Source organism: Daktulosphaira vitifoliae, unplaced genomic scaffold (assembly GCF_025091365.1).
Source record: "Daktulosphaira vitifoliae isolate Bord-2020 unplaced genomic scaffold, ASM2509136v1 Scaffold_2, whole genome shotgun sequence".
In the NCBI taxonomy this organism is placed as follows: Eukaryota; Metazoa; Arthropoda; class Insecta; order Hemiptera; family Phylloxeridae; genus Daktulosphaira; species Daktulosphaira vitifoliae.
The window spans coordinates 26,020,029-26,037,789 of NW_026099573.1; the positions used below are offsets into that span (position 1 = coordinate 26,020,029).

Genomic DNA, 17,761 nt, shown 5'->3' on the forward strand with positions numbered 1-17,761 from the left:
AAATGATTACAACATATTTTTTAAACCTTTTAAAAGCTCAGGTGATAACATTTTTTAATTAAAAAATATTTTCTTATAAATATATTTTCAATTTAAGCATTTCATTAATTCATGTGGCTTCTTTAACAAAATTTGTTTTGATTCAAAACAATAAAATATTATGTTTCATTACTATTAATATAGTAATAAAATAAATAAAACCCTATACAATTAAATAAGTCTTGGTATCAATTGAGTAGTTGAAATGCTAAATTTATTAAGTTAATATATTTTACAAATTAATAAATTGTACTAATAGTTATGTTTTTAAAAGTTCAATTTAAATATTATCAATTTCAATAAATAGAAGAATTACTTATTCATTTTTCAAGATTTTATCCACAGATTGGGCTGTTAAAAATTAACCAACATATAGTACAAGATCTTTGTTAGAAATAATTCTTATTTGAATTTACCATCAAAATTATTAAAAATAGTGGTTGGTATGATAAAAAATTACTTTGACCTACAATAATGGAAATAATACATTATCACAAAATACTAAAGATCAATCTCGTCTTAAAGATAATATTATATGACATAGCAATCAATGTTTTTATCTTTAATTAACTCATTTAACTTATGGACATCCAATCTCAACCACATAAGCTGGTTTTGTAATGGACATCCATTTTCATGTGCATATTGTAAGCAGTCTAAATGACAGTTTGCAACAGCCGCTTCTGTAGTGCTCTCTGTCCATGGACAATCATTTTCATGTGCATATCTTAAACAATCTAAATGTCCACCCGCAGCAGCTGAAATTGTGACAGACTTATCCCATGGACATCCATTTTCATGAGCATACTGCAAACAGTCAAGATGTCCAGATGCAGCAGCTGCTACTGCAGTGCCTTTATCCCAAGAACACCCATTTTCATGGGCATACTTTAAACAATTTAAATATCCTTTTTCAGCAGCCACTGCTGCTGTGTCAATATTCCACGGACAACCGTTTTCATGGGCATATTTTAAACATTCTATTTGTCCATTTTGTACTATTTGATAAGTAATAAATGTATTCCAACGATAACCATTTTTATATCCATACTTGACACAATCTAAATGACCTCCAATAGCAGCATTAGATAAAAGAGCATTCCAGTAGTCCAAAGCACAACCATTTTCATGTGCATATCTTAAACAGTCATAATGGCCATTTATAGCAGCTTCCAAAGTAACATTAGAGTCCCAATAATACCCACACTCATAAGCATCTTTTAGACAATCTAAATGACCATTTTTCGCTGCTTCTAAAGTGATTGTATTCTTCAACCATTCAGTGTCTGTTGAAAACACTTTGTTAACAATTCCAATTTTATTAGTACGATTTGCTAATAAAGTAGAGCAGCACAGTTTTATATCTATAGATGGAGTCTCGCAATCGTTATAAATATTCTTTTGTTCTTCATTACACGCATAAAAGGCAAGTTTAGATAAGTTGAACATTGTCATTACACAGAAAACCTTATTTGTAACATTTAAACAAAAACTTGTTTCATAGCAAAGCAATTTTATTATATTTTAAATATTTTAACCAGCATTCTTCTTATCAGTAACGTAATCAATACTGGGAATATTGAAAAATTATAATATTAGAAGAATTTTAACACTTGACTAAATGACCGTTATTTTTTTAAGTTCTAAATTAAAATACGACCGCTTATATAAAGAATATTACAGAGGAAAACAATCAAAACTAAAGGCGGGCATTAACTTGTTAAAAAGTTGATTTTTTTAAAAACTTTTTTACTCTTCTAGTTTAATTTATCGTTAAAATAACTTTACTTTTTAATTAAATCAAGCTAAAATTAATAATATCATAAAAATTATAAATTTTATAAGGTTTAACTAGTAATACAGTATTTAAAGAGTGTTTTTATTGATTATTAAGATTTCTTTCGTCAACCTGTGCCAAATAACATTACTAGGTTATGTAACATAATTCTGAATTCATTTAAGTATATTGTAGTCATTTTATTATTTTTTAAATTACTTTAAATTAAATTTAAAGCAATTTATTTAAATCTAAATTTATATTTCTATAGAAATTTCTATGTAATTTTTATGATTTTTGGAGAACAGAATTAAGGAGAGCTAAACCCTTCTAGCTCAGATTGTGCCAACAAATAAATAGACATCCTTAATTTTTTCAAATCTTTAATTAACAATATAATATCACTATTCATTTATATATTTTTGGTACCATACATTTATAATGACTTTAATAAGTACATAAAATAAATAAATATATGCATTGTAGAAATGAGTTTGTAATTTTATGTTTATATACTCAATATTTAATATAATTAAAAAATCCAAAACCATTTATTATGAGTTATAAGCATTTATTAGGAGAATATATTATCAATATTTTTTAAAACTAGCATTTTGTTGAACAGTAAAGTATTTAAATAATATTATATACTTTATATTGTAAAAATTGAGAGATTAAAATATTTTATGATTAAATAAAGTAATATTTAAATAAAAACATTAAGAATTCACTACTTAATTATTCTTAAGTTTATTAATAACCAACTTTTCCAAGTTTAGTATCAGTTTTTGGGTTAGATGTAATTTGCTGCATAGAAACTATACATTCATTTATACAGGTTTGTAAATCCCGTAGCTTGTGAACTTGAACAAGTCTTAAAACCTTCAAAGCCTGTTCAACAGCTGGATTACTGGACTTATTTTTAAAACTTTTTACAAGGTCTAGTGGAAATGGTTCTCCCTGAAAATATATTTAAATAAATTGATCAAAATTAAAATATTAACTTACATATAAAAAAAGCAAATTATACAAAACATGCTAGTAAAAAAATATAAATAAATAAATTATAGTAAATAGTATAAAAATAATGAATAATTATGTGAAGTATTAATTTTCTTAAAATTTATCAATTTATCATAGAAACAATGTTATTTTTTTGTTTATTTGCAAAAATAAACATTTCTTTCCGCCAGTAAAATTAAAGATAAATAAAAATAATTTTTTTATGGATTTTAGTTATAAAAATTATGTAAGAATACTAGAAGATCCTGAATTACACATTTTTGTCATTTTCACTTGTTTAATACCTTAGGGAGAACAGATGATGGATTTTTTATACAATCATCACTAAGTCTTTTGCAGACTAAATTACGAATAGCTTCTAATGTAACAAGATGATTTGGATGTTTGGAAATATTTAATAAGTCAGCTAGTTTTTCAACACCTTCTTTAAATTCTTGGCTATTACCTAAAATAATTTATACATTAATATACACATTATTTTGTATATCATAGTACTGATATCATGAAAAAAGTTATAAGGTCTATTAGACTTTTTACAAAAATATTTTTGTTTAAAAATTATTTAAATACCCTCAAATAGGCAAACTTGGAGGAGTTAAATGTCTATTATAATTTTAATTTAATTTATAGTAATAGTAAAATTTTACTAGTATTTTTAAGAAACACAAAATATTCATTCACAAAATAAAGTGTTAAAATCTGTAAAATACTTCACTACCCATCATATGATGGTAACTAAAATATTTTGATTTTTAGGAGATTTTATTAATAATATCTGTTAAAAAGATTCATTCTTTTAGTTTTGAAAGTTTAACGGTATTTTAAGGTAAAAAAATCACTTGGGCACTTTTATCATAGTAACAATAATATGATTTCAGACAATTTCTTCATACATACAATCCAAATTATCAATTGGGTTGTTAGATGGTACAACCATTGGTACATCAGTAACACTATTAAGAACTTCTTTAGTTTTTGATTCATAATCTTGTTCTGTAGTTGTTTTATAAAATAAAATAATTAGTTTCAATGAGATCAAAAAATAAAAAAATTACTTAGTAATATCATTTAAAATTTTAAAACTTATAATCTTACTATTTTTGGTATATTCTTTTCTTATTGCAAAACCCAATAGCCATTCTAAATGTTCTTGAAGTTGAGTACTTTTTATAGGACTTGAACACAAAGTACAGTACTTTTTAAATGTTGATTCCCAAGTAGTAGAATTAATTTTTTTTAACTCTGCACAGTCTTTAGGTTTAAATAGACTTAGTTTATTAATCTCTAACCAAACTACAATTTCACGCAAGCATTTTTCATCTAAAAAAAATAAAATAAAATAACAAGTAAATATTTTTGTATTATACAATAGTAATTTATTAAACAAGTTCAAAACTAAATCTAGTACAAAATAAATAAAACTGTAGGAAATGCAAATTAAAGACAAAATTTAATGTAAATATTAATAAATTTGACAATGACCTAAACACACAAGACCTTTTGATATATTAAAATAAAACTAAATAACAATTTAATAATACTTTTTAAAAAAAAATCTTGTACCATTTATGTCAATTGTGTCAACCTGTGGATAATCAAGAGCTATTAGCTTTGCCGTCAACATTGCTCTAATATTACAATAAGGTATGATCAATAGTATTAATTTAATTGGTAATCTAAAAAAAAAAAAGATTCATTATTTCAATTATTTAATGGACTTAGAACTCATTAAGCAAGAAAATTAAAAAAAATATTTTTAATTTTATTTTTAAATATATAAATTATTTTGTGTCATAACATCTCAAGTATATCAAACTTAATTTGATTTTTACACTAAATAATATTTGTTTCCAAATAGTTATAAATTGAACTCAATTTATGTTTTTAGTTTTTGGCAAAATTTTCTGAAATAATAAATTTTTTTTTTGTGTACATCAAAAATTGAAGAATAAAATATATTATATAAAAAGTTACAAATAACCATTATTTATCATAGAATTAAAAGACTCTGTAGCAAATAGTTGATTTTTCAGGAATCTATTTTTAAAAAGAAAATGATTAATATCAGTAGTAATTCTACATTGAAATATACAAAAAACAAATTATAGACACCAACTTATGTACGAGTAAGATTTAAATGACAAATCTTAATAATTACAAATACTTAACAGTATTACCGTAATAGTTCTATTAAAGCGAATATAATTATGAAGTAAAATATTTTTTTTTACGTCGAGTCGACTTCCTTCTTAAAATATAAAATATATGCATGTATCAATGTTATTAAAAAACTTGTAATATTAATTTTCACAATTTGTGTACTGTATTATTGTTATCAAATTTCAGTAGTGTAGATGATAAAATTTACATGATAGCAGTATCAGAGGAAAACGCTACGTCGGGATTTGTATTTCGCAATAATGTGGGTATGACCTCATGAGAAGCACGTTGTTTTGTTTTTTTTTTTAGTCTGATTTTCTTTCTTGTTTTTTGTTGGCTAGAGATTTTGTATCCGTGATGTATGTGTTTGGGTGTGCGGTATGTTTTACGCAGTAGTTATTAACCTATGTTCTTATGAGTTAAATTATTTCGATTACGTATGGTATTAACGAGGTTAGCAGAATGACGTTTTTGCGAATTATTGTCAATTGATTTGTGTAATATTGGTGATTTTCCATAATATGGATAGACAGGACGGTATTATGGACAAAAATGTTGTGTCCGAAGATGACATTAGTTCTCTTATAGGACACTTTGCTAAAGAAACGTTTAAATGTACCAACAATGATCCTTTTGTAAGTTCACATAATAAATAATTATAAGGCAATATTTATTAAACACGAAAATAACTATTCTAAAATTGATAAATACTTTATCTAGATTTCTTGGTAATTTAGATAACAGAATAGTATATAGAGATTTTTTTCTGTGTATATGATTGTGTGATTATATTCACTAAATCTCTTCAACATGTTTTTATTAACATAGAATTAACTATGTTTTATATTGTCATAAGAATTTGCCAATAATCTCTTCATTGTAAATTTCATAACTATGTGAAGCAATAATTCAAGTTAATGATTCTCAAATTTTTTGTAAACTAATCATAATTAATTTATCAGAACGACCTTAACAATACATGACTCATGATTATCAGCCAATAATTTATTTATTGAATTATTTTTGTTAATCTATTTAAAACCCTATTAACTATTTATAGTTGTATTTTTTATAGCATTAATTACATGATAAATTAGTTCAAGGAAAATATACTTGTCAGTATAATTATGCTTTTTAATTGTAAACATGATAATTTATAATTAAATATTTTATTTTAAACATTTAAAAACTATTAGTAAAATAAAAATTTCTTCGTATATAAAATCAGTGAAACCATTTCAGGATTTTCACTGCTTAAACCAATCTTAAAACTCTAAATAACTGGTTTGTTTGAAAATTTAGAATTCCAAGTCAATTTATTACATATTTAAGTTAAAAATCTATAAATTTAGAAAATATAAAATAAATATTTATAAGAATTTTTTTTATAGTATATCAAGAGAATATAGTTGGGCATGGTCTTGCAAATCCTATCTCTCTGAAATTTTTTTTCTAATTTAATGAAGTTTTTAAATATTTAAAAAATATTGATTGTAAAGACAAAAAAATTATGAATGAACAGATACTCCAATTCTCTATTAGGAAAGTCTTGTAAATTCATTTATAATTTAAAGATTATACATTCTAATCTTTTTACTAGTCTAAAGTTTAACATAAATATAAAATTATTATTAAATATTCTCGAGTGTTTTACTTGTAATTTTTTTGTCAATACTTAATTGAGTACTACAATGATTTTAATTAAAACACATTTTTTTTATGATCACTTAAAAAACAATTTTTTTATCTTATAGGCTTATGATGTTGTGGATAAATGCTTAAATCTTCTAAGGCTGGATTACAAATTTATGGTAATTATTTAATTTTCCTGTTTCTAAAATGAAAACACTGCATAACAATTCTTTGTGCCAAATAATATGATAGTATATTCTGAATGAAATTTCATCGCTGATTCCGAATATGGCTTTAAAATTTTTATATTGATTCTAGTTTTTGAGATAATCACTAATTAATCAGGTAATTATGTAATTACTCATTAGAAAGAAATTTTTTTATCAAAAAACCCATTTAAAACTTTATTGGGCTTTATTTAAAATATACTTACATATATTGAGGTATATATCTCAAGTTTGACAATAAAATATGATATAGGTGAAATGAGGAGTTCAGTGATAATAGAAAAGGACGTGATAGAAGAGCTGGAAAGTTTTAAGTATTTAGGATCAGTTGTGCAAAATAACGGTGGTATTGACGAAAATGTAAGACACAGGATTAAATGCTTGTGGTTAAGTGGAGAGAAGCGTATGGTGTGTTATACGATAAAAGAATTCCAAAAAGGTTGAAAGGTATATTCTATAAGACTTTAGTGAGACCAACTATAATTTATAGTTCAGAGTGTTAGACAGTTGACAAGTAGAGCAGAGATGAGAATGCTTAGATGACTGGAATGACTAGAGAAGATAGGATAAAGAATAAACATATAAGAGGGAGTATCGGTATAGCGTCAATCAAGGATAAGATGTGAGAAAATAGACTTAGATGGTTTGGTCATGTTATATAGAGAGAGGAATCAGTAGCTGTATGAACAGTTATGGAAATGAATGTTGAAGGATGAAGAGGTAGAGGAAGACCAAAAAATAGATGAACAAATGTTATTGAATGCAATATGAGAGCTGTTGATGTGTGCGTAGATAATGTGGAAGATTGTATCAAATGGAAGTTTAGGATAAGGGTGGTCGACCCCAAGTAGTTGAGATTAAGTAAAGGAAAATGAAGATATCTCAAGTTTAAGCCATTTCATATGAACTTCAAAGTTGATCAAACATTATTTCATAAAAATCCAAAATCAATAAAAAAAATTACGTATACCTTAAATTATCATCTTTTAATTTTTTTTTTTTTTTTTTATGTTAAGAAATTTTATAAGAATTTTAAACATATATTTTCATGTTTTTAGCTTAAATAAATATTGAAATAATTGATGTTAACAGTTTAAAAAAATGGAAAGCTCAAAATTGTGATTTTATCACAATATTTTTAATTCTAAAATTAAATTTATTTTAAAATAAAATCCTACATAGTTTTTAAAGCAAAAAAAATGTTTTAATTAAAATATTTCATGTATCATCATTTTTTGTCAAGTTTAAGGGTATATAACTCATTAAATACTTAAAATACACTAGTGTTTTGGAAAAAAAATGTTTAATGAGTAATTAATTATGCAGTTACCTGATTTTTAGTTTCGATATGGGAAGCTGAGAAGATATTAATTTTACCATGATGTGTTTTTTTTGTGTCAGTTGCCACTTTTTCTCAGCTCTCACTTAACCGAATTTTGATAAACAATATGTCAAAAGATCACAAATCGTATCTTGTTGAAGAAATGACCCTTAAAAATTAAAAAAAATTCCCTCGTTTCCCGTAAATGGGAGTAATTTCCAAAAAAATTACAACTTCAAATTGGTAAATTTCAACATTTTTTTCCACTTTTTTTAAAACTACCATAACTTTTTCAAAAATTAACAAAACAACTTAATTTTTTATTTTATTAAAACCGTAGATATTTCCTTTTCATTCAATATCATTTTCTTCAAAATCTAACATTTAAACTGCTCACAGGGGTCGATTTAAAATAGCAACTTTTTTTACAAAAACTAGGTTTTTCAACTTAACTTTTGAAAATGTTCTGGAAATACTGCATATTTTAAACATGTATCAAATTAAAGCTTTTATCATGTACTATAAAACAAAAAAAAAAAAAGTGTCCCGATACTTTATCTTCTACGTGCAAATAGAACTGTCGTAGTTAAAAACATACTACTTTTTGTGTTAACATTTTTGATTCTCGATTTTATATTTTCAACTTTAAAATTGCTATAACTTTTTGAATAATGTATGTATCAACATAATTTTTTTTTCTAAATACATTATATATACCCCTTTCATCCGACATCCTTTTTTTTTAAATCGGATAATTTCCCCTTATACAGGGGAAGTTAAAAACTTGAAAAATATGTATAAACAGTAGATTTTTTTCAACTTAACTTTTTAAAATGTTCCAAAAATACTGTGTTCTTTAAACATATGTCAAATTAAAACTTATAATAAATACTATAAATTCAAAAAAAAAAATTTGTCCCGACTCCTTTTCTTCTATAGAGAAATAGCTGTCAAATTTAACGAAACTTATAATTTTTATGTAAAAATCACTGTTTAACATGAAATATTTTAATACTTAAAACTGCCATAACTTTTTGAAAAATGAACAAATTAAAATTATTTTTTTATATTGAAACCTTAGATATTTTTCTTTCATTTGATATAATTTTTTTGAAAATCTGACTAAACCTCTAAAACTCTAAATCTGAATTCAAAAATCAATTTTTGCACACAAGTTAAGCTTTTTCAATTTTTGAAAATGTTCCGTAAATATTGAGACTTTTATTTAATCTTAAATTAAAGCTTATATTATTATTTAGAATAAATTTCATAAGTCATAATTAGTTAAACTTATTTAAATTTTTTTGCTTTTTAAAGTTGAAAAAAATAATTTTAAAATTTGAATTAGCTTAAATTGCCAATTTTAATAATTGGCGAAAGCAACTAACAGTTGCTCAATCGGTAACACCTGTGATTTCACGGTTAGGGTTCCAGGTTCAAATTCTCTTGTGGTAATTAATATTTTGCATTTTTTTTAACTTATAAAAATTTTCAAATCATTTGATTTTTATCTCATTTAAATTCATTAACTTCAATAAATATCAAAGATCCCATAATTATAGTCTCCACTCATGAGAAGAAATTTCTTAATCATGTTAATATTATTTTATTCTGTGTTTTTTTTTGTAGCTGCGATCTATTTTTCCAACCTTCAATAAACCTACTTTTTTCAACGATATATCAAATGATTACAATTCATATTTAGTTGAAGATCTTACCCTCAAAAATTGAAAAAAAATCCCTTAATCAAATAAAAAGTACCTTAAACAGCTTTATCCATACAAACAATTAAAATGATTCATTTCTAATATTTTTAATGTATTAATTGTCAAATTACATTTGATATGATAAAAGTATTCAACTGCAAAAGTTAATAATTTTTTAACTCTATTTGTGTGTGTTACTACCAGTCTATAATATTCCAAATTATTTTGGAACATGTTGCTATATAAATCAAAAATCTAAAAAAAAATAACTTTAGTTTTACCTGAATTTAACAATGAATTTTTACAATTATAATGATAAAGATTTTAATCACTGTCAGATTAAATCTATAATGGACCCAACTATGCCACGTCCCCACTGTGCCGCGATCCCACTGTGTTATGTTTTATTATTTTGTGATTATTTCAAAAACTAGAATCAATCTGAAAATTCTAAGGCTAGAGTAGAGTGAGCAACAAAATTTTACTTAGAATTTACTACCATATTGTTTGGTACAAAAAAATGTTTGATTTTTTGTTGTCTAGTGAAATCATTAATTTAAAAGATTTTGGTAAACTTAATAGCTTAGTGCTTTGATGTTGATGGTTGACATCATTCCATTGTGCTGTATAGGGTTAAAATCTATTCAAAATTTTCATTATATAATGTATAAATTATACTATTGCTCTACATTGGTAGTAAAAATAAATAATATAATATCAAAATATGATTGTAATAGTTAGTATAGTGTAAATTTATATAATTTTAAAATAATAATATTTTATTATGATCTCTTAATTTCAAATTTTTTATCAAACTGATTTTTTGTTTAGATAATTGACAATAGTAAAGGTCGTATAAATGAGCAATATCCTCATAAAATACCTATATTACAACATGAAAAATATCCAAGAGGTACAAGAATTGATAGGACATCAGTTACTTCTGAAGAAATTTCAACTTTAGGAACATGCAATCGAAAAAGAAATAGTTTAGGAGCTCCATCATCTAGTAATCATTCTTCACCAGAACCTTTTATCAGATCTCAGTCGCCTAGACATAGCCCTAAAAAAACTAGTGACACTATTGGTACTGATATAGTATCTATTGACACTTTAATTAATGAAGCAAAGTTTGCACGATGTCGGAACCGCTTTGTTGTACCTGTTATATTATACCAAGGAAAATATATCTGCAGGTATTTTTATTTTTTAAATCAAACAGTTTCTATCTATTTTATTATTATTGTGTAATTTTCATTATAATTATAAACATTTAAAATGTTATTATAGATCTTCTACGATAGCTAGAATGACTGAAATAGGGTTGGGAACAGCTACTGCTAAAGGATTATCATTTGAAGAGTTTAGACAGCTTGATAGTAAAAGAAAGTGTGATGTTGAATTACTCAATGCATGGAAAGTAGGAACAATAATTGATCTAATGGTTGAAAATGAGAAACAAAAATATCTTTTTGCGTGAGTATTTTTTATTTATTAACTCTTAATACCAATCATATTTGTCAAGTATTATATTTCAATCATTTGTTAATTGAAGTATTAGTGAAATATTTTATTTTTTATATTATTTTATAAAAACAAAATCTTGTAATATTTTTTATAGAGTTACTTCATCAGAAAAAGTGGATGATACACAAAAATATGCCGTATTTAGAATTATTCCAGCGCCATATCCGGGTTGTGAATTTTTTTACGATTTTAAAAAGAATAATTATAATTCTGAAGGTTTGATGTTTGATTGGTCTGATCCTACTATCAATTCAACACTAAATGTAAAACCAAATCCTGCTGTTGATCAACTTGATATTCAATGGAATAAATACAAGGTGATATTTTAGGGCAATATTTAGTGTACATTATTACCATTGATATTTTAGCTATGAAACTGAGAGGGTTTTAATTTTACTAAGGTGTGTTTTTGTGTCTCTAACTACTCAGATCTCTCTGAACCAATTTTAATAAATGCATCAAAATATCACAAATCTAGTTGAAGACATTACTTTCAAAAATTGAAATAAATTTCTCTTGTTCTCCGTGAATGGGAGAAATCCCCTAAAAAATTATAATTTTAAAATTGGTTATTTTCAACTTTTTTTTAACTTGTTTTACTTATAACTGCCATAATTTTTTGACAAATGAATAAATAAAAACAATTTTTTTTTATAGATACTTTAGGTATTTATGTATCATTTACTATTTTATTTTTTGAAATCTGACCCTTTAACTGCCCGCCCACAGGAGGGGATTCAAAGTTGCAATTTTTCCACTAAAAATGAACTTATTCTACATTATTTTTGAAAATATTCTAGAAATACTGACATTTTTATTTATAGTTGTTCAGTAAGTACGGAAACAGCATTCTATTGTTCTTATTGTTTGTTCAAAAAGTATGATTTTTGTGTAAAAATTGGGAAAATTTAATTAACTGTTGTACAAAAACTCATTTGAAAGTGTTTTTAATGAATTAGTGTAAACTGCATTGGCATATTAAGAAAGGGCAGGGTAAATGAGTATTAATATTTGAAAAAAAAATCTGTAGATAGTTAAGTAAATAATTTTGAGAAGTCGGTGGATTATTACTAAAGCAACATAAACTCCTATTTCTTTAAATATATACTGATAGTAGTTCTTTGATTTATTAGTATAATATATGAATAAATACTAATAATAGTAATAAAATTTGGTATGAAATTGATAGTCAATAATTTCAATAGAAAAATTATAAATAATTATAGGGCCTCATACAAAATTTTCCAGAAAATAATTTTTTGTTAATTATGAATTAATACACTGATCTACAAGGAATTTTCATCAAAGATGTAGTTTTTTAAATAAATTTTCCGTGCTGATTTCAAATCTGCAATTAGATTTTTTCTATCACCTCCTATTTTTGAAATAATTATTAATTATTAAATAACGAATATTAACATATAAAAAAAAAATAACCGAACAAATATAAGTTAAAATAAAATTTAACAACTCATCAGTAGACCAATTCATAGGTGAAACTAGGTTCGTAATTTTTTGGAATATCAATATATGATAATACAATACTAAAGGATATATCTATACAGAATATAGTTAGTTGTGTTTAGGGTAATTAATATTGAATGTGAGTTTTTATTACACGATAATATGTATTATTACAATAACCATGTAGGCAAGATGTATGCCGAAACAAAAAAATTGAAATGACCGTTAAATATTACAAGGTCAATATGAAGCTGAGATTCTAATAAATTTGGCAAAGGTGGTGTAAGCATGATTGGTACATACTGCTCATTAGCCTCCGCATATGGCGCAACACGTTAGATGTGAAAAGAAAGTGCTACAATCACCATCTAGAGATAATATCAGAAGTGCGATGCAACTGCATCAAGTTCTAAATTTTTCAACTGTAGAATCTATTTAAACACCAAGAGTTACATTTTTATTAAAAAAATTGTGAATATTTTTACTTTGACAACCAATTTCTCACAGTAAAACAGTTGCTGGGACAATTTTTTTTTATCTTATAGTACATTTCAAAAACATTAATTTTTAAGTTTAAAGAATGCAGTCATTCCGTAACATCCAATAATTGAGATAAAAAATAATAATTTTAACTTGTATGGGTGTTTTATTTTAAACACTTCCTGTACTTTGGTTATTCTTGGTTTGCCATGGAAGCATACTCGATGAAAGAATATTTTATCTATGATACTTAATTAAAATTTTATTAGGATCAATCTATTTTTGAGGGTAGCATATCTAACTATATACAAGTTATGATCATTTGATGTATCATTGAAAAAAATTTGGTCAAATGAGAGCTAAGAAAAATGAATGACACAAATTAAAAACCATATAGTAAAAAATAATTTTGATATGTAAAAGAAATTTTTTTTTACAAGGGGAGACTACAGTGATGGGGTCCTTGATATTCATTGAAGTTAATGAAAATATATGAATTCAATCTAAATGAGATAAAAGTCAAACAAATTTTGACATTTTTTCTTTTACTAAATAGGATTAAGAAAAATGTGTACAAAGACAATTTTGTATTGTATTTGAGGAGGTGAGCAAAATCTTTTTTTCATTGCTTCAAAAAAATTTAAATGTTTAGAAGTCAAATTAGGAGTCGGCCTGATTCGTTTAAAAAAAAAAAACAAATGTACTAATGAATGTCACCTCTTGAAAAAAATACAATTATTTTAACTATAATTGTTAAATAAGTCAATTTTTATTCTTTTTTAGGAATGGGATTTGCGTCAGCTTACAGAAAATTATTTGAGTTTGATGCTAAAATATATTTGGTGTTCATCTAAAGGAATATTAATACATTGTATTAGTGGTTGGGATCGAACTCCCTTATTCATTTCACTAATAAGAATGTCTTTGTGGGCAGATGGTGTGATTCATAAATCATTATCTCCTAGCCAGATTTTGTATTTAACACTAGGTTATGATTGGTATTTATTTGGGCATAACCTTGAAAATCGACTTGAAAAAGGAGAAGATATTATGCATTTTTGTTTTCATTTTCTAAAATATATTTTTAGTGATGACTTCAAGACTCCTAGCATACCGTAAGTTAATTATTTTTATTTAATTATGATAAAATGTAGTATAAGTCTATAATATGTGAATTTTATTTTCTTACAGTTGTGCAGTGACTGCTCCTAATAGTCCGAAATTTTCTTCTTATATGAGTGAATTTGATTTATCTGATTTAGACCATCTAGAAATTCGATCAAGAAACAATAGTAATGGCAGGTGAGTAATATTGTTAACTATTCAATATAGTTTTGTTAAAAATAATTTATTTTGTAGCAATGAAGATCTAACTGTTGGAAAAATTTATGATAGTTTTGAAGATTATCATACACAGCTTGATTTTGATCAAACTGTTACTACTAAGTTAAAGTCATTAAAGAAGCCTACAGAAAAGTTTTTTATTAAAGAAACCATTTATGAAATGGATGACATTGAAGATATTGACGAAGAAGATTTCATTATTACTGATGAAGTAGAAACAAAACGATATAAGTGTTCCTCTCCCCGAAGACGTTATCGTTCAGTGAGATCTCCCGATTCGGACTGTGATAATGATGATTTTGAATTTACAAGTAATATAGAAAGAACATTGCCTGTTGATATGCCAACGTCTCAAAGACGATTGCGAACATGCTCTAATTCAAGCGAGACTGACGAGTAAGTCTTAATGTAAACATTGCTGTGTGCATCATAAAATTAATAATTTTTCTAGATGGTCAATGGTCACTCAAACAGGTAGTTTAAATGGTAATGATTTAATGGAAAATAAGTTTCGACCAATTTCATCGTAAGTTTTGCTTAAAATATTTTTTCTAATATTACATATAATTATATTTTGTAGGCGGGAAAATCGTTTATCTGCTGTTAGAGAATTATTCCATAAATGTTACAGCACATATGGTTATAAAACTGATGGGCCTGATGGAGGTATTCTTAGTAAATTATTGTTTTAATTATTAGCTTTATAGGTGCATATATGTCACTTATTTTTGTTGACATCAATTCAATCAACTTATAAGTTCTAATAATTAACTTGCTTGTGTGGACTACCAATTTTGGATGTTACAACTTTTGAATTAGTTTCCTGTTACAGAAAATACTTACAGTCTTGAACTTCATTACTAAACTTTGTGAACAAGCTTTGTTTGTGGTTATCATTAATTTTTTTGTGGGGGTATATTTGGAACCTTTACTTATAATTATCCTTTTTTGTTGAAAATTTTATGTTATGGTTTTAAACATTTACTAAATTCAGTAAATATTCTCAAGTTCTTTAATTTTACTAATTATTGTATTAAAATTATTGCCTAATCTTTTGTAAAATTAACCTTTTTTTTTTTTTTTTGTAGATATTTTTATTATAAATTCTATATGTTAAACCTTTAACGTTTTAAGGTTATTGCCATTTTGAATTATTTTTAAAATAATGAAGTGATATATTAAATTCAATATACTGTTTTAAAACTAGTAAATAAATCACAGGGATATTGACTGTTAAAATATATAATGAAGAAATAATTTTATAACTTAAGTTTTCATAAATATTGCCAATTTTTACTTAACTACAATTTATGAGTTATATACAGGGTGATAGATTAAGTCTAAGAATCTCTTTTAGATTGGATTTAATTATTCATTATTATTATTATTTTATTATGTTATTTTTAAAAGGATTGATCAATTTTTTTCATAATTACCTTTTAGTCTCCTTATTTTGTATTTTAAACAAATAACATAAAAGTTGATATAAAAAACTGGCGTCTGTACTTTGAGCACTAATATATGTTAATTCTATTACTTATATTTTATTATAGTGAAACACCATTAGTAATAACTCATTACCTACAAAATTTAATTATAATAAATTTAATTAATTTATATAAAAATTAAAACTATTGATAATCATTTATTATGATAGGGAATATAATCTTCAATTTTAATTTATCAATAATTAATTTAAACCTAAAACTTAAGTTTCTTTTTTTTCTTTTTGAGAATTATATTTATACCAATTCTTCTAAATTAGTTTTTTTTAATTGTTGAAAATTATTTAGTATAAATATTAAATTGAGTAGCTATAATTAAAAAATAAATTTAAGGCAATTCTTTTTAAATTATAATTTTTCTAATGAATTATTATAATTAAATATAAGTTAACATACTTTTAAAACAAATTTATAATGAAGCATGTTTATTTGATAGATCTATTAATTAAATGTTCTACTTTAGCCAGTTATGAAATTTAATTTATACTGTTCTCTATATTAAAAATTATACTGTGAAAGTGTTAATTATATTATATGATGTATCATCTTTAAACATACTATTATATATTTATAACATACTTTGGGTGAACTCCTTTTGGTTCATTGGTGTTATAGACCAACTTTGTTAGTCAGCAAACACCGTTTAAAAAATCATTGGTTGTTCCTATTTTAATTCTTTTTTTTTTTTTTGTAAATAGATTTATGTGTATTTATGTATTATATACTTCTACATATTGTCTATAAATTGTTATGTTTTTTTTTATATTTTAAACTAATAAACTATTTAGAAAAGGTGTTTTTTAATTTTTTTCACATACTAATTAATATATAAAAATTTAACAAATGCAATTTTTAAAATTGAATGATTCTCTAGAATGAATATAAAATAAATCTTATGTTATAAATTGTTTTCATTTTACTGATTAAATAGCAATACATACCAATTTTTGTTGTATTTCTAAGATTTAAGTATACACAGAATCAAATAATTTGTGAACACCATTTTTTAAATTGACTAAATAACTTGTGTTCATAGATATTAAGATGTACTTATTTATTATTATTATTTTTTTTTTTGTAAAATGGCTGTGGTAATTACAGATGGATTAAAGATCCTGATTAAACTAATCAGTGATACCTCTGTGCCTGTAGTAATTTTTGTATACATTATTTACATACTTTTTTAAAAATGTTTACAAAATAAGATTTTGTATTTCAGATGCCCATAATATAATGTATGTTGGATATTTTATTCAGATATATTGTTATTATTTACCCAAAAAAGGCAAATAAAATTATTGTTAAAGTGATTTTTTTTTTTATTAATATTATGATAAATGACTTGTAAGTTATTAATATCTATTTCTAGCAGAAAAGATAAAATTGTACTTCCTAGATCAAACTATTATATTAATTTATTTTTATTTATAATGTTTTAATTGTACAGTTTTATTATTTATTAATATCTCTGTTGTTAATTTTTAATCGCTTCCTATATTATTTATATGGCTTAATATCACAACATAGAAGCTAATGTATTATGATTAAATGCATAT

The 17,761-nt window shown here is 24.3% G+C and overlaps 3 protein-coding genes across 5 annotated transcripts; 1 reads left to right on the forward strand and 2 right to left on the reverse strand.

Annotated features, from left to right (window-relative positions):
• Window positions 1-210: 210 nt before the first annotated feature.
• LOC126898073 (uncharacterized) lies at window positions 211-1,494 on the reverse strand. The gene is made up of 2 exons (XM_050672020.1): window positions 620-1,494; window positions 211-247 (listed from the first exon to the last, which is right to left on the reverse strand). The coding sequence occupies exons 1-2, from the start codon at window positions 1,492-1,494 to the stop codon at window positions 211-213; spliced, it is 912 nt and encodes a 303-aa protein (XP_050527977.1).
• An 872-nt stretch (window positions 1,495-2,366) lies between these two features.
• On the reverse strand, window positions 2,367-5,324 carry LOC126899503 (RNA transcription, translation and transport factor protein). Of its 3 annotated transcripts, none has more exons than XM_050674481.1 (6): window positions 5,208-5,324; window positions 4,403-4,515; window positions 3,935-4,159; window positions 3,737-3,832; window positions 3,124-3,284; window positions 2,367-2,776 (listed from the first exon to the last, which is right to left on the reverse strand). In XM_050674481.1, the coding sequence occupies exons 2-6, from the start codon at window positions 4,461-4,463 to the stop codon at window positions 2,570-2,572; spliced, it is 750 nt and encodes a 249-aa protein (XP_050530438.1). In that variant the 5' UTR covers window positions 4,464-4,515; window positions 5,208-5,324; the 3' UTR covers window positions 2,367-2,569. The 3 variants fall into 3 exon arrangements, with proteins under 3 accessions (XP_050530438.1, XP_050530437.1, XP_050530436.1); XM_050674479.1 differs by lacking the exon at window positions 5,208-5,324 and adding an exon at window positions 5,017-5,175 and having other exon boundaries at window positions 2,373-2,776; XM_050674480.1 differs by lacking the exon at window positions 5,208-5,324 and having other exon boundaries at window positions 2,369-2,776; window positions 4,381-4,510.
• Window positions 5,325-5,378: 54 nt separating this feature from the next.
• On the forward strand, window positions 5,379-17,673 carry LOC126899495 (myotubularin-related protein 14). The gene is made up of 11 exons (XM_050674467.1): window positions 5,379-5,634; window positions 6,754-6,810; window positions 10,717-11,081; window positions 11,176-11,361; window positions 11,507-11,729; window positions 14,140-14,471; window positions 14,548-14,658; window positions 14,716-15,096; window positions 15,152-15,226; window positions 15,281-15,366; window positions 17,425-17,673. Exons 1-11 carry the CDS (start codon window positions 5,521-5,523, stop codon window positions 17,496-17,498), a joined length of 2,004 nt encoding a protein of 667 aa, XP_050530424.1. The 5' UTR covers window positions 5,379-5,520; the 3' UTR covers window positions 17,499-17,673.
• The last annotated feature ends 88 nt before the right edge of the window (window positions 17,674-17,761 follow it).

What these genes read in the sequence shown, in the direction of transcription:
- LOC126899495 (XM_050674467.1), top strand. Translation starts at nt 5,521, where the DNA reads ATGGATAGACAGGACGGTATTATGGACAAAAATGTTGTGTCCGAAGAT. An exon ending in GGCTGGATTACAAATTTATG is followed by an intron (nt 6,811 to 10,716) that starts GTAATTATTTAA and finishes TTTTTTGTTTAG; the next exon opens with ATAATTGACAATAGTAAAGG. An exon ending in TTCAATGGAATAAATACAAG is followed by an intron (nt 11,730 to 14,139) that starts GTGATATTTTAG and finishes ATTCTTTTTTAG; the next exon opens with GAATGGGATTTGCGTCAGCT.
- LOC126898073 (XM_050672020.1), bottom strand. Translation starts at nt 1,494, where the DNA reads ATGACAATGTTCAACTTATCTAAACTTGCCTTTTATGCGTGTAATGAA. An exon ending in TTGAGATTGGATGTCCATAA is followed by an intron (nt 248 to 619) that starts GTTAAATGAGTT and finishes TAATAAATTTAG; the next exon opens with CATTTCAACTACTCAATTGA.
- LOC126899503 (XM_050674481.1), bottom strand. Translation starts at nt 4,463, where the DNA reads ATGTTGACGGCAAAGCTAATAGCTCTTGATTATCCACAGGTTGACACA. An exon ending in CCCAATTGATAATTTGGATT is followed by an intron (nt 3,285 to 3,736) that starts GTATGTATGAAG and finishes AAATTATTTTAG; the next exon opens with GTAATAGCCAAGAATTTAAA. An exon ending in CATCATCTGTTCTCCCTAAG is followed by an intron (nt 2,777 to 3,123) that starts GTATTAAACAAG and finishes ATATATTTTCAG; the next exon opens with GGAGAACCATTTCCACTAGA.